The sequence below is a fragment of the Brassica napus genome, chromosome A3 (assembly GCF_020379485.1).
Source record: "Brassica napus cultivar Da-Ae chromosome A3, Da-Ae, whole genome shotgun sequence".
NCBI classification, from domain to species: domain Eukaryota; kingdom Viridiplantae; phylum Streptophyta; class Magnoliopsida; order Brassicales; family Brassicaceae; genus Brassica; species Brassica napus.
The window spans coordinates 14,915,538-14,940,199 of record NC_063436.1 but is presented as its reverse complement, the minus strand read 5'-3'; the positions used below and the strand labels follow the sequence as shown (position 1 = coordinate 14,940,199).

Here is a 24,662-nt window from a genome sequence, read left to right as displayed (position 1 = left end):
TCTGTTTTACATGGAAAGCTCTCACATTGGTTTTAACAAACATAATAAGGAAATATGAAGTAAATATCATGTTTAAATTATAAAGTTTTACCTATCAAAACAACAATCTAAGAGTTTATAAAGAAATACAAAAAACTACATAAAGAAAGCAAGCATTTGTAGTTTTTTAATGAGGCTTAGAGTGGCTTGCTTTTCACGTACGTTCTTCACCGGCCAAAAATATATATGTAAAAATGTCAATTGTAGAAATACTCAAAACACATTCTTCCTCTTCTTCTTCACTCGGGGACTGGAGCTTGTCCTTTGTATCCACTTCCCTTTCATCGGTGTTTCATCATGGCTTCATGGAAGCTGCGAGGAGGAGATCCAGTAGAAGACGGAGGTGGAACTCTGTTGAATCTCTCCGGGCTACGACTCCTTTCACGCTCTCTTCCCCATCCATTGCTGCTTCTACTTCCCATTCCACTAATTATAAAAATACATATTCACAATCATATTTTCTTCCATTAACACAGAAAATCAAAGTAAATATGTTTTTAACATTTACCTGTCACGTGAACCAAAGCCACCTCTGCCACCATAACCAGAGTCGCTACCTCTGCCACCATAACCAGAGCCGCCACCTCTGCCACCATAACCAGAGCTGCCCCCTCGACCTCCGGAAGATGGACCCCAACGGCTGAATTTGTTCATTCCACCGCCACCACGTGCAGCCATTTCGCGGATCTGAGGAGGAACTCGCTGGTCTGCTCCTTCCAAGATCTTGATCAGATCCGAAGCATGTTTCGAGTCTTGATCGCCGAAGAACGTGAATGCCTGACCAGTCGCTCCAGCTCTACCTGTTCTTCCGATTCTATGCACATAGTCTTCCACTCCGTTGGGGAAATCATAGTTTATGACCGCCCTGTCATTTCAACAACAATATTGTATGTTTAACTTAAATGTATATAAAAAGTATACGAATTTGGATAAATTGTCTACTTTATCTACCTGATGTCCTTAACGTCCAGCCCACGAGCAGCAACATCAGTTGCAACAAGAACCGGAGTCCTGCCACTGCGGAATTGATTCAGAACATTGTCTCTCTCAGGCTGTGACTTGTCTCCATGTATGGCAGCAGCTCCAAATTGGCGGGTCAGATTGCGAGTTAGCTGGTCGCACATCCTTTTGGTTGAGCAGAATATTATCACCTTCGAGCCTGGTTCCTGAGACCTCAATATCTGCTCTAACCTCCTCTGTTTCTCCATTGGTGCTACCACTTCAATGTGCTGTGTCCAGAATAAAAAGCAGAACAATCAGATTAATTTGTTTTGCTGGAATGGTTAGCAGAAACAAGACCATGGTGGCAATGGAATCAAGTCAGAGCCATTACCTGTGTGATCGACTTGTTAGCCACAAGCTCGTCGACGTTACCAATGTTGACCTGAGCAGGGTTAACAAGCAAGTCCGCTGCAATCTTCCTGACTCCCTTTGGCCATGTAGCTGTGTACATAAGTGTTTGGCGCTTAGTAGGAATCTCTTTCACAATCTTCCTTATTTGCGGTTCGAAACCCATGTCCAACATTCTATCTGCCTCATCTAGCACAAGATAAGATACTTGACGCAGACTAATTCTCCTCATCTCAAGGATGTCATTCAATCGTCCAGGAGTTGCCACCACGATATCAGCTCCTCTTTCCAAATCCCTCAGCTGGGGACCCTTCGGTGCACCACCATACAAGCACTGAAACAAAGATAACAAAGACCATGGATACATTAGAAGGATACTAGACAAGTAGTAGCATGTTGACACTTTACAAAAACCAGAGATCTCTACTTACTGTGCATGAAATTCTTGACGACCTCCCAAATTTAACAGCCTCGTCTTGGATTTGTGTGGCAAGCTCCCTGGTTGGAGACAGTACCAAGATTGTTGGCCCCATTCGCGAATCATTCCGGACGCGTTGAAGATGCATAAATCCAGGAAGTAAGTAACCCAAAGTTTTTCCCGAGCCAGTTTTAGCAATGGCAACTATGTCCCTACCTTGCATCGCAATTGGCCACGACTGAGCTTGAATTGGAGTTGGAGCAGAGAAACCTGCATTGAGTACCTAAGATAGCAGGAAACCATGAGAAGGGGAGAGCACTAAGTTTATTTTTCGGCTTATGGAGTGATAACTCATGTCAGAAGAAGCACCATCCCCCATTTGCAGGCGGCAAAAGATTACAAATGAAACCTGCAGTAGGAGGGCGCCTCTTCTTCAGTCTGGACCCGGTGGTGAAATGAAACATCACAACACCATTAACAGGCCCGACCACGAGCTTGGATGATTTCGGAAGCCCTTCCCAAAAAATTTGGTCCCACTCCAAATATTTTGCGAGGACCTCAGAGAAGAAGTAGTACAGTGTACGACATAAGCTCCTCCCAGGAGCAAACATCGCACCTGGTGAAAACAAAAGAAAAGAGAGAAAACGGGTGCATATGGCATAGTATATAACTTTTGATCTAAATGTTAAACCTAAGGTGATTTTAACATGGTGATGAAACAAGTCTAATATGGGGAAACCCAAGAGAGCTCAATACATTCGAAAAACTCTACACAGATTCGGCTTCTTGGTAGGAGGACATTGGATAACTAAGTACACCACTAGGTCTGAGGGTTCATTAGTGATTTTCAATATGGTACAAAATTAAATTCTTACCTCGCGCAGAAGCTCAGGAGGAAAACCAGTAGTTTCAAAGGACATTAGAGGTGCTGGTACTTGGCCCCCCTGAAGAAAAAGGAAAAAGAAACTGTCAGTTATTACTTTAGTAATTCAACCAAAATTATGAGATCAAAACGACACATGAAGATACTTACACTGACGGTAATTTCATGACGGCGGCAATAGGCCTCCGGAGAAATATCACTAACTGGAGCTGATGAAGGAGGAAGAGAGTTCACAAGTCCATTGGCAGCCCCATTCAAATACGGCGCTCCACTCCTGTCATTAATCTGTAACAAATAAATCAAATTTCATGAGCCAAAAATCATTTATTTATAACAACAAGGATCCAGATAAAGAGCAAACTGGTAATAAAAACAAGAAAGTATAAATGGTCAATACTACCTCACTAAACCTCGAGCGCCTAGGCCCACCGTCACCGGTGGCTCTAGAGTACTTATCATCACCACCCTTGGCAGGAGCATAGCTACTACCATTTGGTACGGCAGAGGCTTGAGGAACCTGAACGGAGGCGGAGGAGCTTACAGGTAAGTTGGAAGGAGGTTGAGGTCGCTCGTATTGAGTAACGTTGGTCTCGGGATTCCAAAAGTACAAGTATCCAGTTCGATCATCAACAAGTCCCTTCCACGGCTTGGGAAGAGAATGATCCTCGGGAGCATAACGGACTGCGGAAGGAGCGGTTGCAGCCATAGCAAGCAAATCAAATAGTTTTCTGCAAAGGAGATACTTAGCTCAATTAGATACAAAGAATCATCATCATCTTCTACTAATACATCATAAAATAGCTATCCAAAATTGATAAGATCCACCACGGATCTAGATCTGAGTTTAAGAACGAATTAACCGACAGAGAGCAAGGAGGCGAATCGAATCACGATTCACTACGGCGGGGAAGTTTACTCTACGGAAGAAGAAGACGTACCTGATTTCAAGTGCCGCGATGGAGGAAACGAATGTGGAATCGGTCAAATTCTCTGAGCTGGAGAGGTTTCAGATTCTTTTTTTCTTTCCCCTTTCTATCTCTCTCTATAAATCTACGCCACAAAAGAAGAAGGAAGAAGCGTAGAGAAGAGAGAGAGAAAAAAAGTGGAGGAGGATGACCACGTCCCCGTTCGTTAGGTTTTATTATAAACCAACCAACCACCATCTAAACGAGCCGCCTCCTTCTTCGTTTGGGCCTTTTTGGGCCCTATACACTTTATTTCATGGCCCGTTCTTTTATTTCTTACTTTATCATGATTTATATTTGTTTTGTTGAAAGAAATAGGTTTCTAACTCTTGCTAATTAATTATTTTAGATAGTAGACAAAATATATAAATGAAACCCATTCATGGTGAAAAGCTGTATGAAGAAATGTCATTCATGTGAGGGGGAACACACAGCAAAAAAAAAAAGAAAGAACATAATATAAATAGAAATTGATAAAGAGCTTCTATAAATTTCTTATTTACAAGTAAAAACTTCAAAAACCAGAGAGAGGAAACTTCAGGAAGATTTTGAGTTTGGGTTTGGTTTGATTCTCTTGGCTCTGGTGTACAAGTAAACTCCAGCTAGTGCAGTGGCCGTACCTGTTGCGCGTTAAAGATATTGGAGAAACAGACTCTTGCTCATCAAACAAGTGGAGATTCAATCGATGAAAACTTTATATATATACTACTAGTTAATTTGTTTATAAAGTTACCAATGGAATTAAGAGGAGAGACTGGAGTTTTGAAGAAAAGAATGGATGATGCAATAACCACCACACGCTTCACGCAGTTCCCAACAGAGTGTGTCACTGGTGACACCATCTCTAAGATCATATAAGATACCTAAACCGTGTTTGTAAATTTTGAATCACATTTGATGCTAATTGGAACTTCATTAACGAGACCTAAACCCATCTTTAAATTCTGAAACCTTACGAACCTGTTGGTAGCTATGCAAGCAAACACCAGCAAGTAGAGACATGAGGCAAAACTCTTTGACAGTCAAACCTTGACTTGTCTGCCAAGAAACCACAAGCAAAAGCCATAAGTTCTCGACCTGTTTTTTGGGATGTAATATGTTTTCGTCACTTACAGCTAGTTGTAGATGTGAAGGAGTAAACTTAAAACCATCGATGAGGATTGCTACAGGAACCAATAAGACAAAGGAGATAATGGTTATTATAGAGAAAAGGTTGATGTTGTCCAAAGCTTCCTGTTTCAATACAACAAACTTTAATAGAATTGCTTTCAGTTAAGAGAAACAAAGGTTGGTTTCTTGAGAGGATAAAACTACTAAGTTACCTTTTCAACCATGAATTTTTTACTGAGAACATTGCGTGATTGGTTCGTCACATTAGACGCCATTGCGCTGCAGAAACCAATCCTGGTTCATTGGAAAAACACAACTCAAACCAAGTTCATTTTTTCAAGAAGAATGTTTGATTTGTTGTTGTTGTTTCATACCAATTAAAAGAAGCTTCTGTGAAAGATGCTAAAGAAACTCCAGCGACTATTGGTAACAAGGAACAGACAATCCATACACTCGGCCACTGACATTCAACAGACACATCAGTAAGAAATAAATAAAAACGCTCTTTGAATCTCTGATCTATATATGTTTTTGCGTGTACCTCACCGAGCAAGAGAACAGAGAACAAGACGGTGAAGAAAGGCTCCAATGCTTTGATTGTGTGGGTGAAAGAGACATTAACTCTTCCCAAGCTCACATTCGTTAACAAGTTTCCTAATGTGTGAGCTGCTGCTAGTTGTAATATCGCCGGAAACTGGAGATTGTTAAACGAATATTTCAGACGATTTTACAAATGAATATCTCTGTTTTTTTAGAGGACTTTGTCAGAAGAATCATTTACCTGAGAGGGAGTAACTTTTGGACGAGGATGGAGTTTGAGGAGCCACATTATTGATATCATCAACGTTCCACAGCCTAATTGAAATGCTGTTACAGTCGCTGGATATGGAAAGACCCTAAGCACCTGGTTGAACAAATAAATTCAGGAGTCAAAATCCAATTGTGACTCAACTTGAAAAGACTATGCTATCAAAGATAGAGAGAACCTGTTTGTTGAAAATGTTGTAGTAGATATTGAGAAGATACCAAACTCCGAACATGCCTCCTAGCTTCAGCCCTTTGACCAAACTTCCAGATTCCACATCTCCCGGAACTGTAGCTGACTTGAGCTTGAAGCCATTGAGTCTACGTTTAGGTGTTAGGAAAGGCCAATGATAAGAGGAAGAAGAAGAAGAAGAAGAAGAGGAAGCTCTGGCTCTTCTGGTGAATGATGATTCAGGAGTAGACTTGGTAGCTAATAGCGGAGACACAAGTCTCGGATATGGAGTTATTAGAAGCATAACTTGGTACCCCTTTTCTTCTTGCCGTGTGGATTCTTGTTTTTGATAGACAGATCTATGGACTATGGTTAGATGGTTAAAGATCTTACGTAAATCCTCTTTGTCATTTGTTAAAATCTCAGCAGCACAAGTAAACGACACCTGCTAGCTTTTCTCTCTCTCTCTCTCTATCTTTCTTCTTCCTCTAATTGGTAAAGACTAAAGAGTGTTAAATCAATCGAATGCTACTCTGTCTCCTCAATCCTCTCGTTATCATGTCTCAACTTTGTGTTTTTTTTTGTTTGAGTGCTAATGATAATTAATTGTTTATTTATATTAGACAAGTTATTATGCCGACAGTGTTTTCGTGTTTAATTTGTGCTGATAAGATGGAATAAATCTCTCTAGCCAAACTTTGACGTACAACTAATAATAATTGTTTTGTCGTAAACTATGTATTTCGAAGTGTCAGAAGGAGGCGGGAAACGTATGGATGTGATTAAAGGGCGGGTTTAAACATGTGGATGTACGCATGCACCTAAGTCCTGTGGTACCAATCAATTTAGAGTCCACCGTTTCTTGGCTGTCTTTATTTCATAATCAGTATGGTCCCATTGCTTTATACCAGCTAATATATGTATTTTTCATTATCTGTTTTTTCAGTTACATGGCTAAACAAGATGCATTTTCACTTATTATTATTACAAAAAGAAAAAGAAAATAGACTCAACACTCAAAGAACGCTTACAGAGCAGAACACCATTTTAAGCTTAAAACACACAACACCTATCTACCAAGAAACCAGAACCACAACAGGCGACTCTCTTTTATTCACCACAAAACACACGCTTCTTCATGTTGTCGCCACTCGGACCTCGCGACTTGTCTTGGTGTCCCTGTCTCCTCCTGAGGCAGTATGACCCTTTGTGTCTCTGTCTCGGACATCATAAGTCTTGCTCTCTCGTACATCGTGAGCTTTTTCTTCTATGGTCTGTCCAGCATCTTTTGTCCTCTGCCCCACATACTCGGCCATGTCAGCCAAACGCTGCTTTGCTTCCTCCAGCTCATCCGGCATACGTTCCCTTACTCTTCGGATGTGGTTCAGTACCCACGACATCGACGATAGTCCCGTGAGCCCTATTGCCCCTGACGCCATGAATCCTGTCATAGCTAAACCGATCACAAAGGCCGCTGGTACGATAACCGGACTGAAGATGAGGAACAGCGGGAATGCCAGCATTAGTCCTATAACCGAACCGGCTAAAGTTAAACCGGCCAGAGTTAGCAGCGTCCCTCCAACCGGTACACCGGCGATCACTGCTAGAACCTTCATGCACGTGTAAAGCGTATACATATGATATTCATATTTGTTGTATTAATATATGCTGAGATTCCAAGGATGGTGTAATTAAAAAGGAACCTGAGTGGAAGAAGGCCCGCTCTGGGGATAAACCACTTTGATGCCTCCTTCGTGCTGGCGTAGAGGGTGCACTTGAACCTGGTGAGCATGTGTGCGAACGTCCGCCATTAATCCTCCAAGCTAAATCTTTGTTACGCAAGAAACTAAAAGCAAGATGTTGCGGATTAGTTGCTTCTGCCTTTTTAAGGTTTAAGTAATGGAATTGGGTTTGTTGTAATATAGATGGGCGACATGCTGCGAGAACGTGACACGTAAAGGAGAGACGTGGCACCTGAGAACCTTGCATGAGTAACAAGTTTCATTTCCTCTTTTGAAACTTTGGAAAGAGAGGAAGATTGCGAATCCGATGATACCAATGGACGGGCTGAGACGGACAATTAAGAATGCGTACCGCATCAATTAAAGGGGATCCTTCTGCTAATCAGTTCAAAATAAAATCCCAAAGTGATATCGAACAGACTCTGCAGGAGACTGACCAAGAACCTGGTTTTACCAAACTTAGTACATATCCTGTAACTGACTTCAAGATCCATGCAGAACGAGATCTGTCTTGTGCTTGAATTGAATCTCCACATTCTTATAACTCTCTGATCACTTAAACATGAGAATGTGATTACTTTGCTACAAATCCTTGATTTCAAGCTTCTGATCACTGAATCACAAGCTGCCTCCCTCAGTTTGGAAATACGCAGAATCTTCAAAGTCTTGTTTCATATGCAAATCCAGCTCTTTAAGCAATTCATAAACCAGCTCATTCTCAGGATGCATATTATCATCAGCCACAAATCTATGGACCTTTCTTTTTATCTCAATCAAACTCTCTGCCAATCCTTTTTTAATTCCCCTGTTCCTCACTGCATTTCTCAGCTTTTCCACATTCTCCCATTCTCCCTTAACCCCATACATATTCGACATTAACATGTAATAACCAGCATGGTTGGGTTCCAATTCAAAGAGCTTCTTTGCAACAGTTTCTGCCATCTCATCATTCTGATGAATCCTACATGCGCCTAAAAGAGTACCCAAGACTTGTGGTGTTGGTGAAAAAGGCATCCGCTTTGTGATTTCAATGGCAGTGTCTAGTTTTCCTACACGACCAAGAAGATCAACCAATACAGCATAATGCTCTAAGTTAGGAACAAGTCCGTACTGACTCACCATCAACTCAAATATTCTCAGTCCCTCGTGTATCAAACCTGAGTGACTACAAGCAGACAGAACTGAGAGAAATGTCACTTCATTAGGCTCAACTTCTGAGCTCTCGACCATTTGAGTAAACGTCTCCAGCGCTTTAGTGCACTTCCCATGTATTCCATAACCAGTGATCAAAGAGGTCCAAACCACGACGTCCTTTAAAGTTATCTCATCGAACACTTTACAAGCACTGCCTAGACTCCCACATCTCGAATAAAGCTCAACAAGAGAGGCTCCGATGAACGGGTTACTGTCAAATCCGAATTTGATCACATAACTATGAAAGCATTCGGCTTGTTCGAGAAAACCCAAATCCGAACATGACTTGAGTACCTTCACCATAAGAATAGAATCAGGCCTCGTATTATTTTCAAACAGCATCTTGGAAAATTCCTCAACTGATCTGTGAGCCATTCCATTTAATGTAAAGCCGCTTATCAACGCAACCCAAGAGACCACATCTTTCCTCGGAATCCTGGAGAAAACAGCATAAGCTTCCTCGGGGGAGAAACATTTCATATACATATCAACTAGAGCAGTGGAGACTTTCACTTCTGCCTCAATGCCTTTCCTGATGGCTAACTCATGGCTCTTCCTACCTTGCTCTAGATCATGAGAAGCTGCACAAGCTTGAAACACACTGAGCATAGTAGCTGCACTAGGTTCTGTTCCGCTACCCATCATTTCACTGAAGAGACGCAGTGCTTCAGCAGCAGCTCCATTTTGAACGTAGCAAGCAATGACAGTGCTCCAAGATATAACATCTTTCTCCGCCATCACCTTGAACAAATGAACCGCTTCTTTGAAAGCTCCCGACTTGGCATAACAATTCAATAGTGAATTCACTAAAGACAAATCCTTTTCAAATCCTCTCCGCATCACAAAACCATGCACACACCTCCCAAGTTTTGAATCAGATAGTTTCGTACACGCAGAAACTAAAGTGATTAAAGTTACCCGATCAGGACTAACATGAGAAGACGTGGCCATTCTCCTGAAAAACTCAACGGCCTCAAAGGGAAAACCATTCCTTTCAAACCCAGAAACCATAGAAGACCACGTGACAATATCAGGCTTCTCCTCCAACTCATCAAAGACCCTCAAAGCTTGGGTCATCCTCCCACATTTGGCATACATATCTATCAGAGCAGAGCCAACATAAAGGTCAGACGCAAGCGAAGCATCCTTGTTGATGAACGCATGAATGATTTCTCCACACTTAATTTGCCGCAACTCAACGCAGGCCTTGAGAGCAACTGGAATGGTGAAGTTATCAGGCTTTTCTTCGCAGCGAAACATTTGGATAAACTGAGACAATACTTGTTGCCATTGTTTATCTCTGGATAAGCTTTTAAGAAGAGTATTCCACTGATATAAGCTCCTCTTGGTCATTTCGTCGAACAAGTGGCGTGCATACACGAAAGAAGATAACTTTTGATAAGAAAGTAATTCCCAAGAAACTGATATTATCCTAGATTACTATAAAACTTCCATCCATTTTCTCGTTTTTAGGGAATTGCTTGCTTGATTGATTGAGCAAATGAATTTGAGAGGGAGAGAAGAAGAAGCAGAGCGTTGATAGGCAGACAGACCCATGCGCGCCAATATATTTGTTATAACACAATGGGCCTGGGCCCGTAACAATTGGTCTAAACAGCAGGTCCATTTACTTTTGTTAATACTATATATATGCTTTCTCTTATTTGTAGGCTTTTGATTGGTCAGATGTTTGGATTATTTGTTTGTATTCTTAAAATACGAACAAGGATAAGCATAATAAATAAATAGTAGTAAACGAAGATTAATTAAAGTAGTTGTAGTAAGTATTAAAAGGAAGGAAAAAGAAGTAACAAAGCGCACGTGGCAGTTATTGTTGAGAAGTGGAATAGCTCTCTCTCTGCTACAAATACGCACAAAAGAGGAAGGATCTCCTCCTTCGTCTTCTTCTTCTTCATCGTGATCCTTCGTCTTCTTCGAATCAGAGCAGAAGCAAGGTCATCATTTTCCAGTGCGTCGTCGTCTCTCTCTAGATCTCGTTCAAGAAGGTTGATTCTCTTCCAATATTGTTATTTTATTTTATTTTATTTTATAATATTCTGGTGGATTTGCCATTTTTGCGGAATTGATTCCGGTATAATAATTGATTATTGAGAAATTGTGGGGGTGGTATATTCTTTATGCTCGTCGTTATAGGGTAAACGGTTTGATGTTTTGTACATAAGAAAGTAAGCTTTGGTGGTTTGTAGTTAAAGAAGAGAGAGAGTGAAGGTAGTGGAGAAAAAGGGAATAAAGATGCCTTTGAATTTCGGCAACGATGTTGATGGATCGTCCCGGATTCTTTTGAATGAGCCTCGCGGATCTACTGCTCAGGTTTGACTCCTCTTTCACCTTCTCACGTCAGTTTTCTTCTGTTTCTTTTCATCATATCTTCTTCTTGTTGAATTGTATGATGAGCCTGTCTTGAATCTTTTTTACAGGTGCTTCTGTTTGGAGGACAAGTCATCTCTTGGAAAAATGAAAGGAGGGAAGAGCTTCTTTTTATGAGCAGTAAGGTATGTATCCGCTTTCACCATTTCATCTTTACTATTTTGTTTACTTAACTCAAACCATCATGGCCTCACTTCCAAACTAACTAACCATTGATCCATCCAGGAATGTTTTAATTAGTATTTTTTATTTATTTCATGCGTCTCATATAGGCTCAGTATTTGCCTCCCAAGATCATTAGAGGAGGAATACCTGTTTGCTTTCCTCAGGTTTGGCATCTCGCATCACTTTTAATATATACTTATAATCTTCTCTTTTTTTTTTGTTACCACCATCAAGACTACTGTTGCCATCTTATGCAGTTTGGAAACTTTGGCGGACTTGAGCGACATGGGTTTGCGCGCAACAGATTCTGGGCACTTGATGACGACCCTTCCCCTCTGCCTCCGGCTAACAAACAATCATCTGTTGATCTCATTTTGAAGTCCACCGAGGATGACCTCAAGATCTGGCCTCACAGGTTTGTGGAGGAGACAGATCTATAACTTGCACCCACATCTTTTTCTTAGTTGCTAATTTTCTTGTACGGTTTGGATGTTTTGTCTGTATTTGTGCAGCTTTGAACTCCGTGTTCGCATCTCTATCAGCCTTGGGAAACTTACTGTGATCCCTCGTGTGAGGAACATTGACTCAAAGCCATTCTCTTTCATGTTTGCTCTTCGAAACTACTTACATGTGTCTGACATAAGGTTTGCCTTTCAAATTTCTTCTTCCTCTACTTCAATATTGCTTCCTTCTTCTCTTTGAGTAGTAGTAGTAACAATTCATGTGTGGGGGGTATTGAATTCTCAGTGAAGTACGGGTTGAGGGTCTGGAGACACTTGATTATCTAGACAACTTGAAGGGTAAAGAAAGATTCACCGAGCAAGCAGACGCAATCACCTTTGACGGCGAGGTAAGTATCAGCCATTATTTCCCCATTACGCTTTTTACACTCCCACAAGCTTGTTGTAATATAGAGAGTAAGTGGGATTGCAGATTGATAGAGTGTACTTGAACACACCAACGAAGATTGCTGTCATTGACCATGAGCGGAAGAGAACCATCGAACTGCGAAAGGAAGGCATGCCTAATGCAGGTATGCGCATTGTAACAGATTAAAAAAAAAAGATACCAATGTTTTATGTGTTCTTGGACCTTTGTTTGAGATTTGTTTTTTAATGGAAAACTCGAGCAGTTGTGTGGAACCCTTGGGACAAAAAGGCAAAGAGTATAGCTGATATGGGGGATGAAGATTACATGACGATGCTGTGTGTAGATTCTGGAGCTATAGAACCTCAGGTTTTGTTAAAGCCTGGTGAAGAGTGGAAAGGCAGACAAGAACTCTCCATCGTCTCATCGAGCTACTGCAGCGGACAGCTTGATCCACGCAAGGTTCTTTACGGAGATTAGCTGATCCTTTTTTCTTGTTTACCAAGTAAAAAAATAATAAGAAGACCATGGATCTCATTATAAGCTTCTTTTCAAGTGTCAAAAGAGACTCAGGTGTTATGTTTTGAACTTGTTAGGAAGAAAGAGAGGTATTAGTCATATTTTTGTAACGTTGACTCTGTGTTTGACCGTTAAAAACAAAAATTGTACCGGGGGTTACTTTTGAATCGTGAAACCTTTCTTTATTTGGCCCACTCGTCAAATATTATCATCGTCATTGTCTATAACTTATATGGCCCGTTCGTCAAATTACTGTCCATTATCCCTTTCTGTCGCATATCTTTTCAGTATAATGTGGTTAATGTGAACTCTCACCCTCAACTTTTTGTTTAGTTTTTTTTTTTATCTTTACGGGAAAAAATGTGTCTCTGGCTTGGTGAGCAAGGTAGTGTGTCCCTACTATGGCATAGTATATTATTTAAATAATATATATTTGGCAATAAGCTCGATTCCCGAAGCTCCCGAGTGCTTTGGTGCAAGCACAGAAACAATAAGAATCCGAGGCACGTAATCCGAACCAAACTCCGAGTCAAGGCAAGTCAAGAAAAGTCATGTACGAAGCTGAGGCTAGTCAGTTGTGTTCAAGAGAAGCTTTCATCGAAGCGTAGGTTCGAGGGACTTGGAAAACACCACACTCTCCCGCTCGCTCTCCGCACGGTAGACTTGGTCTTGCTCTTGTCCTCACGCGTGTTCACTTCTACAGTCCATTTTACTTAGCCTAGTGGATATCCTCCTCAAAGGCTTTTCTATATATTTCTCTCTCCCTCACTCTGGTTTTCTCTTTCTTTGTTTCGGGAGCTATGGCGAGGTAAAAACTTCTCTCTTTTTTTATGCTTTATTAATTTCTAACCCCCAGATTTCGCCTAAACTCTCAACTGATTTCGATTATCATTTTCCTTCCTGGGAATTATATAGCAAAGATTGAGTTTTTTTTTATGTATGTATCGGCCTCTATTGCTTTCGGTTTCTAAGTAATGTATGAGTTATATGGACTTGTTTCTACTCTGTGAGATTTCTTGTCTGCTTCTCCGACAGACAAACAAACAGTAATTGATTTGAGATGAAAACCTAGTTTGTTGTTTTCTTGTCTTTAAGAAAATGATAATCATTTTTCTTTCTTTTCTGGTAACTAAAAAAAACTTTTATCATATATCACAGTGCTGCTTGGATTGTAGATGGACCAGGAATCGCATCCAAAGTGAAGAATGCTTCTCTGTCTTCAGCTTTGCAGACCAGAGACTGTGGAGCTTCTATCCAATGCCCCAACTGCTATCACCGCATTGACAACACCAATGTGAGTGAAAGTCACACACTTTCTCTCTCTCAACCAGAGTAGAGCAGACCATGACTGATGATTTTCTCGTTTTCAGGTACTGGTTCCATGGCCTGGCCTTCCTAAAGGTGTCAAGTTCGAGCCAACTGATGCGGACATCATCGAGTTCTTGGAAGCTAAATGTGGGATTGGTGGCTCTGAACCACACGTGCTCATCGAGGAGTTCATTCGGCCAGTCACTGAAGATGTGGGAATCAATTACACTCACCCTAAGAACCTTCCTGGTATATATTATATTACTTGTTCTTCTTCACTTTGACTTTTAATCTCTCTCTTGAGTCCAGGTTTATTGACTCCTTCCTTGAGAGGTATGCAGGTACAAACAAAGATGGAGTAAGTGCCTTCTTCGTTCACAAGACCGTGCAAGCATACGGAACAGGACAAAGGAAACGCAGGAAGATCACACCCACAAGCCTCAACGAGGAGCCAGTTCGCTGGCACAAAACAGGCAGAAACAAACATGTGTTCCTCAACGGAGTGAAGAGGGGCTGCAAGAAGATAATGGTGCTATACAAGAGCGCTAGAAAGGGATCAAAGCCTGAGAAATCAAAGTGGGTTCTGCACCAGTACCATTTGGGTACGGAAGGGAATGAGATAGGAGAGTATGTTGTCTCAAAGGTCACATATCAGAAGGAGAAAGTAAAGGATGAAGGGGAGAGTTCGGGGGTTAGAGGTGGCCCTACGACACCCATGACAAATACTCCTACACCGCCTAGACCTGTAGATGGAGAAGCTTTTGATGATGACAAGATGTTTGATCCATTCTATGAGGTGGTGTTCAATAATAACCACAAAAAAAACCATTGGTGCGTTATGTTTTTGTAACTAGAGACTAAAGTCCTTTTATTTCTTCTTGTGGTTCAAAAACAGGGACTGGACAGCATTCCAGAAGCTGCTTTGTGGTCTAAGAAAGCTAGAAGGGAAGAAGAAGTGGGTGTAAACCTCAGTGAAGATAACTTAACATGCAATGAAAGCATTGAAGCTTCATCTCCTTGGGAGAACAACCAGATTCTCCCCAATCCTAGCCTCGGGGAATTAGATGGTTTTGCGCTTTCGGATCTAGAGAATGTAGACTTGGGGACTCCCCCTGATTTCCTCACTGTAAGAAGATATCCATTAATTTTCTTCAGTTTATAGAAGGTGGATCACTGAACTTGGATGCTGATATCGATTTCATGGTGCAGTTAGCTTCTCAGGATAGCTTGATGAATTGGATGGGATGGCTGTGACTGGATTCTTCTTGCTACTATATGCAAGAGACGACGTTTTATCAGATAAACGTAGAGAAATGGAGGCAGAAAGAAAGAGGAGGCAAAAGCATGAATGTGTATTTAAAGAAAAAAATAGGAGAAAACTTTGAAGTCTGACAAGCTTAAGTCATATCTTTGTGATAATTTTACTTGAGCAAATTCCCAGGCTACAAGGATTCTCTCGGATCCACGGAAAGTTACTCTGAATTTTCCGGGAATAAATAATTTCAATCTCTCGAGTGTTTGTAATTCAGAAAGACATATTTGTGTACTACTTTGCTTGTCTGTTGTGGTCACTCTGTTCTGTTTCGCTTAAGGTCTAAAACTGTTACAAATATCAGCTGATTGCCATCTTCTGTTTGTCCTCTTTATATTTTTATCCTGGTTTTTTGCTTTTGTTCTGGTTTATATTATAGGCTTATAGTTACAGCCATGTTCTGTTTTCAAGCTCCATTTTTTCTAACTGGTCAAGATGATTAACAAGACTTTGAACCAACACATGGAGAGGATTAACAGAGCTACTAAAGCCACATCAACTTGTTGGATTAAGCTTGAAAGAAAAGGAAACTTGAGAAATAAGTTAAAGTCCTAATCCTACCGAGTTATGGAAATTAGGAATATTAATATGTTTAGGAGTTATCTAGATATATTACCTAATAGGATTAGGAGTTATTAATCTCTATATAAGAAGATGCAAGAGTGTTGCATAACTTGTGGTTTAGAGATTGAGAGATTGTGAGCTTAAGGTTTTTGAGTTATTTTTCCTTAAGATAATAAGAGAGTTATTCTTATTCATGATTGAGTTCTTGAGATTTCTAAACTATATTTGGTATCAGAGCAACAGGTTAGATACTGGATCTGTAATAAGTTTCTTTTGCTCAAACCCTAATTTCGGACTTCAACAAACGTCACGGCTAACTATAATGGTTATGGGGGCGAATGTATTCAAGTTAGACTCGCCTAAGTCTGACACGGATAAAGAGATGACGACGATGAGTAAGGTTGCGGTTCAATCTCAGATAACCCTCTTACATCGCAAATCAAAGAAGAAGAAGAAGAAGAAGAAGCACAAGAGGATATCTGGTGGTGATGAGATAGTAAAAACTAAAGGCTCCAAAGTTAATCGACGTCATGAGAAAGCACTCATTAACAGTGATGATTATGGTGCTAAGAGAGATCAGAGAAAGAGAAGGCGTGTTGATTCTGATGTGGGAAATACAACACACAAACCTAGGAAGAAAAAGAGTATGCTTGCAATGATTGCGATTAAATGTGGTGTACAGTTAACCACCAGTGAGAGAATGGCTGAAGACTTCGAGAAACTGACAGGAGGGATACTACTCTCTAGGAACGAAGACGGCTTGGTTTTCTACCGAGGAAAGAACTTTTTGTCACCAGAAATAGATGAGGCATTGGTGGAGCAAGAAAAACTTGTAAGGAGTTTACAAGAAGAAGAAGAGGCACGTTTAGAAGAAGGATCATCGGCCCTGATTGTCATAAGTACTGAACCTAGTAATGAACTTGTTTATGCTGGTACTCTTGGTAAAACACGTGACTTGACAGGTAAGTGGGGAATGAATCTGAACGATGGTCACCATGCAGAAGAAGTGAAACACGAGGTTAAAGAACTGAGGCATAAGAATCTTGTCAGGAAGCTGGAAAAGAAATTTGTTATTGCTGAGAGAAAGCTATTAAAAGCTGAATGTGGTTTGGTTAAAGTGGAAGAGTACCTACAGCCAGCAGAGCAGAGAGCAGACATAGAAAGCATAACTGGTGAAGAGAGGTTTATATGCCGCAAGCGTGGTTCGAATATGAAAGCTTTCTTGCTTATAGGTAGGCGAGGAGTGTTTAATGGCACGGTTGAGAACAAGCACTTGCACTGGAAATACGGAGAACTGGTCAAAAGGAAGGCTTTAGCACGTTCCATTAAACTCCAACGACACGAGGGATGTATAAAAGAAACTTTGGCAATGCATGCAAGAGCAGAACGGATGGGAGTTGAAACTGAACTTACGGAGAAAATAGAAGACTTCAGGAGAGTGAAGAAGCTTCTGACTGATGTGAGATTCGAGCCTGTTTCTTCAAGAAAAACATTGTTACCTTCAAGAGAGCAGATGAGAACAAAGGAACTATTATTAGAAAAACACTTAGAGGAAAACGAGGAACAGAAGGTAAGTGTGTTGTCGTGTATGCATATCTTGAGATATACTCGCACTGAAGTAGAAAGTGAGAGAGTAAAGCTCAACAGAGTAGCTGAGACTAAGGGATTTGCGCATGACTTGGAAGATCAACTAAGAGAATTGGAAAAGAAAGAAATGGACATAACAGAGTTGTCTTGTAATCATGACGAGGAGGCAGAGGAGGAAGAGAAAAAGATGATACAAAAATATCATAAGTTTAATGGATGTGAACAATCCCAGTTCCCAATCCTCTGTCAATCTTGCTTTTGTGACAATCTTTACTTGAGAATGGTAATAGCAGATTATAAGATAGAATGCAAGGTACGTACACGGTTCTTTACTGTGTTTAGGTGGCAGCCTAGCCGGACTGAGAGATACAAGAAACCAGACATATGTCAGACTTACTCCAAGTTGAAGAACAGATGCCAAGTCTGTCTTCTGGATCTTGAGAAAGGTCTTCCTGTTCAGGTCAGTGACACGGCCTTCAACATTACTACTCACGGGAAAGAGAAGCACTTTAGTGCTACAGAGGAAGATATCAATCATAAGTCAACTATACTGGAGAATGAGAAGGATCAACTTAGAATGTTATACTTAGAGGACTTGAGGGGTCAAAATCTTCAACGGTTGGCTGCATCAGATGGATTGTCGATGGAGAAAACTAAATTTCAAGTTGAGAGCAAACACAGTAATGAAAAAAAAGAAGAGTTACAAGAAAAAACAGAGAACATTACACGAGAGGTTTTCTCAATGTATCTCATGAGAGAGCATGAAGAACTTGTGAATAAAATGGTGGAGGAACATTCAAAGTGGCGTACTAAGATACAGCATGAACGAGTTGACCTCGTGTTGGGCATTGAGACGCAGAAAAGAGAGTTCGGGTATTGTATTAAAGACAAACGGGAAGAATTTTTAAATTCTTCAAGGGAGAGAGAGAAGTTTTCTGAGCAAGAGAAGTTGGAAGAGGAGAATATACAGTCTCTAAAATTAGTAAAGAAAGAACACGCCCAAGTGGAACTTAAGAGGCTAGAGAATCTAAAAGTTGAAATCGATATCTCCACTGAAGTTTTTAACTGGGAGATGGTAGTGAGTTTCGACATGAGTAATCTGGATGGAATGGATAATTATAGTATGATACATACACCAATGAAATATGGGTTGAAACTATCAAAGTCTAAAGTTGAAAGACACAGTGATGCTGCAAGATACATGAGGAATGTCGGCTGTCATAAGGCCAGACCGGAGCTATCTTGCTGTGTAATGATGATAAGACGAGATATGCAAAGATTCGAAGCGTTTCGTAGAACTGCGATGAAGATACATGCAACTACTGAGATACCAATTGTTGGAGATATTGGTAGAGGTCATAGAACTGACTTGGATGATGGCAAGAGCGTGGCAGGACATATATTTTATGATAATGAAAGATCAATTATGTGGAGTTCAAGCAAACAAGAGATTCTTGTGTTACCGTCATGTGCAGCTGAAGGCATAGCAGGGACTGAAGCTATGGAACAAGCTATATGGCTTCAAGAGATATATTGGCATACACCTGAGAGTGAACAGAGAAGCGATATTGTGATGAAAGCATTTGGGAAACTGAAGCTCAAAGAAATTAGAGGTATTGAAGAAGACTTGTCGAAAATGGATTTCAAGCTTAAGGGGGAGAATGTTGGATTAAGCTTGAAAGAAAAGGAAACTTGAGAAATAAGTTAAAGTCCTAATCCTACCGAGTTATGGAAATTAGGAATATTAATATGTTTAGGAGTTATCTAGATATATTACCTAATAGGATTAAGAGTTATTAATCTCTATATAAGAAGATGCAAGAGTGTTGCATAACTTGTGGTTTAGAGATTGAGAGATTGTGAGCTTAAGGTTTTTGAGTTATTTTTCCTTAAGATAATAAGAGAGTTATTCTTATTCATGATTGAGTTCTTGAGATTTCTAAACTATACAACTCTCCTTCTAATTAAAAGACTGTTTCAACCTCATGTCGTCTTTCTAACTTCTCGAGCTTCTTTTCGTCCCAAATTTTGTCTGTGCGTCTTCTGGTTACTCTGTTTTGTCTCTCTGTTCAGGGTCGGAACAACTGTTATAAAATATCTTTTTCGTATTTACCATTTTCACCATATAAATCTCATAATATTCCGTTATTGCCCCAAATAAATTAATTAATCACCACTCTCTTTTTCTCTTCTTCAGTAGCAAATTAAAATTAGGGCTTTCTGCAGCTGCTTCCTCTCTCTCTGCGCCTCCAATATTCACCCCTGTGGTTATAAAAAAAAGAGCTAAGAAGATTCAGACTTTCACCACTGAATCATCATCCCAGCTCCAAGCCGTAACCAAGTAGGATGGTGAGGAGAGGTCGCGGCGGCGGAGGCGGTGGTATGGGCGGAGGAATCAATCGGAGATACCTGAGTCAAGTTATGGATTCGTGCGGGAAGGACTTAGCTACGGCAGAGGAAATCGTCGATGACCTTCGTTCCAGATACGGTAACTTCGCGAGGCTGACCAAGCAAGTGCTCCTGCTCAACGTCAGGAATGTCCTCACTGCCCGAAACAACAACAACAAGCGTGCCGCCAAAGACGAAGAGGAAGATGACAACAATGGCGGCGGCGATGATTCCGATGGTGCTGCTCCTAGTAAGATGAAGAAACCGAGACGTCTTGATGAGAAAGAGGAGAAGTTGCAGCGAGCTGAGCAATCTCATCTCAAGAGGAGAAATAGAGACAAGTCTCCTTCTTCTTCTTCGTCTGAAGAAGAAGACAGTGGCGATATCTCCACTTCTGAAGACGCTATATACAGCCAGAAGTTGAGTCCAAGGTTTGATTTGATCAATGACAGCTTACGAGATAACTACGCTAAGATGAATAATAGCCCCGCCGCCAAGAAACCAGTTGTGGAAAAGAATGTGGAAGTTGAGACTGTTACCAACAACAAAGGTAGAAGCAAGATGGGGCTTAAAAAGGAAGCTAGAGTCTCTCTTCCCTTGAGCGGAACTACTCCTACTGATAATAATAATAATAATAACAAAGGAGGAGGAGGAGGACCTACTTTTAAAGACTTTGGTGGGATTAAAAAAGTATTGGATGATTTGGAGAATTATGTCCTCTTCCCTCTGCTCAACCCTCCTCCCTTTAAGACGATGGGAGTGAAGCCCCCAAGCGGCATTCTCTTCCACGGCCCGCCTGGCTGTGGCAAGACTCAGCTCGCCAATGCCATTGCCAATGAAGTTGGTGTTCCCTTTTATCAGATTTCAGCTACTGAAGTCGTTTCTGGTGTCTCTGGTGCTTCTGAAGAGAATATCAGAGAGCTCTTCTCTAAAGCCTATAGGACTGCGCCTTCCATTGTGTTTATCGATGAGATTGATGCCATTGGATCTAAGAGAGAGAACCAGCAACGGGAGATGGAGAAGAGGATTGTAACTCAGTTATTGACTTGTATGGATGGACCTCGTAACAAGGGGGATAAAAATGATGCTGCTGATTCTACTTCTTCTGGATATGTTCTCGTCATTGGAGCTACTAACAGGCCTGATGCTCTTGATCCTGCTCTGAGGAGAAGTGGAAGATTTGAGCGTGAGATTGCTCTAAATGTTCCTGATGAAGATGCCAGGGCTGAGATACTCTCTGTTGTAGCTCAAAGGCTTAGACTTGAAGGTTCCTTTGACATGAAAAGAATCGCTCGCTTGACACCAGGTTTTGTTGGAGCCGATTTGGAAGGTGTAGCCAACATGGCTGGAAGTCTTGGCATAAAGAGGGTCAAGGATTCAAGAAAATTGCAACTGTCCGGTGACAGTGACAACCAGGATGATAGGTCTTGGCTGAGACAGCCATGGTCAGAAGAAGATTTGGAAAAGCTCTTTGTCAGAATGTCTGATTTCGAGGTGTGTTGATCAATGACGTCACTTTTCTCTACTGCTTTAATGGTTACAACGTTCTACACTTAGGTTCCTGAGTCTGTTTTTTTTTTGCATACCAGGAAGCAGTGAAGTTAGTTAAGGGATCTTTAACTAGAGAAGGCTTCTCTACCGTGCCTAATGTTACATGGGGTGATGTTGGTGGACTTGACCATCTACGGCGTGAACTCAACAATTACATAGTTAGGCCTATCAAAAATCCAGAGATTTATAAGGTAGTAATAAAACCCTTGCCACCGCTACATAGTCTTGTTCCATTAGTGTCTGAAATGAATGTGTCGCTTTGGATTTTGTCTAGGCTTTTGGAGCGAGCTTAGAGACAGGTTTCTTGCTCTATGGACCACCGGGTTGTGGTAAGACGTTGGTTGCAAAGGCAGTTGCAAACGAGGCAGGAGCTAATTTCATACACATTAAGGTTTGATTTTCACGCCAGATTTTTTTTCTCTGGAGTTTATTTTGCATATGAATGGTGTTGAAATAATGTGACTTTTTTCTATCTTCTGTCGTTGGCTTTCAGGGTCCAGAACTTCTAAATAAATACGTTGGAGAAAGCGAGCTTGCTATTAGGACCTTGTTTCAGCGCGCCCGGACAAGCTCGCCATGTGTACTCTTCTTTGATGAGGTTTGTCTTTCACTTATTTGAACAGTCTTAGTATGGCTAAAACGCAACCATTTAATGTATTGAGAAGAGTCTCCAAACTATGCAAGTTTAACAAGAGCTGTCTGATTCTTGTTATACATGAGTTGAGTAATGTCTTTGAATTTCAGGTGGATGCTTTGACAACAAGTCGAGGCAGAGAAGGTGGTTCGGTTGTTGAAAGTGTTTTGAACCAGGTAATAATTTTTTTTTTAAAAAGGCTTTCTTGGTTATATTGGATTCTGCAACCCTGAATCTGAATCAGGCGTTGATTCTTTGATGTTTTCACAGTTTCTTACTGAGCTGGACGGTGGAGAGAGACGTAATGTGTATGTAATCGGAGCTACAAACCGGCCCGATGTGATTGATTCTGCTTTACTAAGACCGGGTAGGTTTGGGAATCTTGTGTACGTACCGCTGCCTAACGCGGATGAGCGTGTTTTAATCCTAAAATCAATTGCAAAGAAGAGACCAATAGATCCGAGTGTTGATCTGGATGCCATTGCAAAGAACTGTGAAGGTTTCAGCGGAGCTGATCTCGCTAACCTGGTAATCTTGTCTTTCATGTTCTTTTTGTTGAATCATTAGACTACTACTCCCATGTTGTGTAATTTGTGGTATGATTCTGATGGTTGGTTTGAATTTTGATGAAACTGAAGATGGACAAAGCGATACACGTGGCAGTGAAGGAGAAGTTCGGGTCCAGTGAGTCGTCTGAAGATGATAATATAGATTTAAGTGATTGTACCATCAAGATGACTCATTTCGAGCAAGGCTTGTCCTTAGTCACACCATCTGTGAGCAAACAGGTAATAATAATAATGCTCTTCTTTCACTGACTCTCTGTTACTTTGAGAAGCTGAAATGGAATCTCGTTTTTTGGTGCAGCAAATAAAACACTATGAGGAACTTCCAAAGAAGCTACAAAGAAGCACGGGAAGAAACAACATGGAGCAAATCAACGTAGGATCAACTTTTGCCCTCGAGGAAAATAAAGGACTCTCTTAAGTTATACTCCCATTTTCCCGAGGGAGATGCCATATGTTTTATTTTTCTTGTCCAAACTTAAGACCCAATGATATGATGATCATCAAATTTCGTGTGGTTCCAACAAGTTGATAAGCCCATGATTGAGCTTATCTGAATAGAACAGAAAGGGAGGGAGAAATGACGAAGAGCAAAGGGAGAAGAGAAGAGATAGAGGTAGAAGTTGGGGATTTACCCAGTTTGATATTGTGATCGTAATCGATAGATGTTTCTTACAACGGTGGTGATTACATATAGTGCATAAAAGGGCTTAAAAGTTAATAAGAGTAAAGGCCCATTAATCTTCAACGTGGCCCATTTGTAGACTTATCAATACTTCCCGGTTGAGAACAACCTTGTCCACAAGGTTGAGAACTATAGCCCTTTCCTTTGATAGTATCCTCCTTGATCTGTACTGCTCAGACATACATATATCCGGTGGTCTCGGTGAATGGAACCAGACACTAGTGAAGTTCAGAGTCCATATACAATCTCCTACTACTGAGACAACTCCTTTAATGTGTCTGTCAACCACCTGTAACATCATTATCGATAAGCTTTTTATAGCAAACTCCATAGCAAGAGAGTCAACAAGCAGATCAGACGTTTGAGAACCCGTCACTCTCACGCCTTTAGTGTTTTTCAGAGATATGACATACATGTCTATCCAAGCCTTGGATTCAGCTTCAAAAACTGCAGACAACCACTTAAACACTGGCCAAAACGTAGCTAACACAGTAACAAACAGCTGAATCAACGTAGCTCGAGTGTTGTTCTCCACTTCCCCGACTTCTAGCTTCTTTGACTTCCAACGCCTCAATCTCACTATGAACAGAATCAGCTCCGGTGGTCTTGGTGACTGAAACGCTTCATACGTAGAGACTGAAATTGAATGGTTCTCAACTTTGAATATACAGTAGCAGCCTGTTATCTTGAACCAAAACCTTGTCACTGAACACCACGTTGATCCTTTTGTAACAAAGTTCCACGACTCCATATTAATCTCAACTCCAAACCCATTTTCAATCTCCAAGAACTTCTTGATATGAGCTATGATATCCCATGCATCTCCAACAGCCGCACCAGCATAGGATATCCCTGCATAAGTCTCTTTACATGCTTCTACCAAACTCAGATTGTCAAGTTCTCTTACCTGAGCAAGAACCCATCTCAGCCTTAGCCGCTTCTTATAAACCCTTCTCTGCGTTTCCTGTCCTCCAGCCTGCAATGCACGTTCCAGCCATCCTTGTACTTCTCTCAGTTGCTCACCTTTGCGCTTTTCTAGCTCTGGTGGCCTTGGTGATAAAAACGTTCCGTATGTAAAGACCGAAGGTAGTAATGGCGTGTTCTTGTAAGTGTATTGTTTCTTCATTATTTTCTCACCACAGAGCCTGAGCTTTCTCCCCGGTAGAAGAACAGTCTTGTCCTCAAGGCTGAAGGAGACAAAAGCTGACCCCATGATCTTAACCCCATCACTTGAATTTACCTTTTGACTCGCTAGTGATCTCTTAAGACCACGAACATCCACACGCTTGACCTCGATGTACAACTCAGCAATCCACAACTTCTCAGCTATAACACTGCTATAGCTCTTGTCTTCTTCAACCACTAGAACTCCAGGATTCCACACACGGTTGCCATTGACGTTAGGATACTGGCTACCCGCACCACCACCTTCACAATAACTGTCAACTACT

The 24,662-nt window shown here is 41.0% G+C and overlaps 7 protein-coding genes across 10 annotated transcripts; 3 read left to right on the top strand and 4 right to left on the bottom strand.

Moving 5' to 3' along the window:
• Positions 1-55: 55 nt before the first annotated feature.
• LOC106438895 (DEAD-box ATP-dependent RNA helicase 14-like) lies at positions 56-3,833 on the bottom strand. The gene is made up of 9 exons (XM_013880184.3): positions 3,629-3,833; positions 3,091-3,418; positions 2,841-2,975; positions 2,683-2,751; positions 1,821-2,090; positions 1,373-1,723; positions 991-1,268; positions 548-904; positions 56-465 (listed from the first exon to the last, which is right to left on the bottom strand). The coding sequence occupies exons 2-9, from the start codon at positions 3,394-3,396 to the stop codon at positions 321-323; spliced, it is 1,911 nt and encodes a 636-aa protein (XP_013735638.2). The 5' UTR covers positions 3,397-3,418; positions 3,629-3,833; the 3' UTR covers positions 56-320.
• Positions 3,834-4,021: 188 nt separating this feature from the next.
• Positions 4,022-6,326, bottom strand: LOC106438894 (phosphoenolpyruvate/phosphate translocator 2, chloroplastic-like). Of its 4 annotated transcripts, none has more exons than XR_002663599.2 (9): positions 5,752-6,326; positions 5,547-5,669; positions 5,307-5,459; positions 5,140-5,225; positions 4,978-5,059; positions 4,769-4,906; positions 4,616-4,693; positions 4,389-4,499; positions 4,022-4,275 (listed from the first exon to the last, which is right to left on the bottom strand). XR_002663599.2 is itself a non-coding variant. In XM_013880181.3 (9 exons), the coding sequence occupies exons 1-9, from the start codon at positions 6,043-6,045 to the stop codon at positions 4,193-4,195; spliced, it is 1,167 nt and encodes a 388-aa protein (XP_013735635.2). In that variant the 5' UTR covers positions 6,046-6,324; the 3' UTR covers positions 4,022-4,192. The 4 variants fall into 4 exon arrangements, 2 of the variants coding, with proteins under 2 accessions (XP_013735635.2, XP_013735636.2); XR_007338196.1 differs by having other exon boundaries at positions 4,769-4,888; positions 5,752-6,321; XM_013880181.3 differs by having other exon boundaries at positions 4,389-4,518; positions 5,752-6,324.
• A 320-nt stretch (positions 6,327-6,646) lies between these two features.
• LOC106438893 (oleosin S1-2-like) lies at positions 6,647-7,683 on the bottom strand. The gene is made up of 2 exons (XM_013880180.2): positions 7,445-7,683; positions 6,647-7,351 (listed from the first exon to the last, which is right to left on the bottom strand). Exons 1-2 carry the CDS (start codon positions 7,550-7,552, stop codon positions 6,878-6,880), a joined length of 582 nt encoding a protein of 193 aa, XP_013735634.1. The 5' UTR covers positions 7,553-7,683; the 3' UTR covers positions 6,647-6,877.
• Positions 7,684-8,037: 354 nt separating this feature from the next.
• Positions 8,038-10,287, bottom strand: LOC106438892 (putative pentatricopeptide repeat-containing protein At3g01580). The gene has a single exon (XM_013880179.3). The coding sequence runs from the start codon at positions 10,028-10,030 to the stop codon at positions 8,102-8,104; it is 1,929 nt and encodes a 642-aa protein (XP_013735633.2). The 5' UTR covers positions 10,031-10,287; the 3' UTR covers positions 8,038-8,101.
• Positions 10,288-10,463: 176 nt separating this feature from the next.
• On the top strand, positions 10,464-12,783 carry LOC106438891 (putative glucose-6-phosphate 1-epimerase). Its single transcript, XM_013880178.3, has 9 exons — positions 10,464-10,683; positions 10,885-11,008; positions 11,116-11,190; positions 11,338-11,394; positions 11,488-11,645; positions 11,743-11,874; positions 11,978-12,080; positions 12,164-12,263; positions 12,363-12,783. Exons 2-9 carry the CDS (start codon positions 10,931-10,933, stop codon positions 12,575-12,577), a joined length of 918 nt encoding a protein of 305 aa, XP_013735632.1. The 5' UTR covers positions 10,464-10,683; positions 10,885-10,930; the 3' UTR covers positions 12,578-12,783.
• Positions 12,784-13,087: 304 nt separating this feature from the next.
• Positions 13,088-15,570, top strand: LOC106438890 (SUPPRESSOR OF GAMMA RESPONSE 1). Its single transcript, XM_013880176.3, has 6 exons — positions 13,088-13,424; positions 13,775-13,910; positions 13,987-14,173; positions 14,266-14,720; positions 14,820-15,050; positions 15,134-15,570. The coding sequence occupies exons 1-6, from the start codon at positions 13,417-13,419 to the stop codon at positions 15,176-15,178; spliced, it is 1,062 nt and encodes a 353-aa protein (XP_013735630.2). The 5' UTR covers positions 13,088-13,416; the 3' UTR covers positions 15,179-15,570.
• Positions 15,571-19,572: 4,002 nt separating this feature from the next.
• Positions 19,573-23,053, top strand: LOC106388676 (cell division control protein 48 homolog C-like). The gene is made up of 8 exons (XM_013828801.3): positions 19,573-21,269; positions 21,365-21,517; positions 21,601-21,717; positions 21,820-21,924; positions 22,071-22,136; positions 22,231-22,488; positions 22,599-22,748; positions 22,828-23,053. Exons 1-8 carry the CDS (start codon positions 19,734-19,736, stop codon positions 22,945-22,947), a joined length of 2,505 nt encoding a protein of 834 aa, XP_013684255.2. The 5' UTR covers positions 19,573-19,733; the 3' UTR covers positions 22,948-23,053.
• Positions 23,054-24,662: the final 1,609 nt, after the last annotated feature.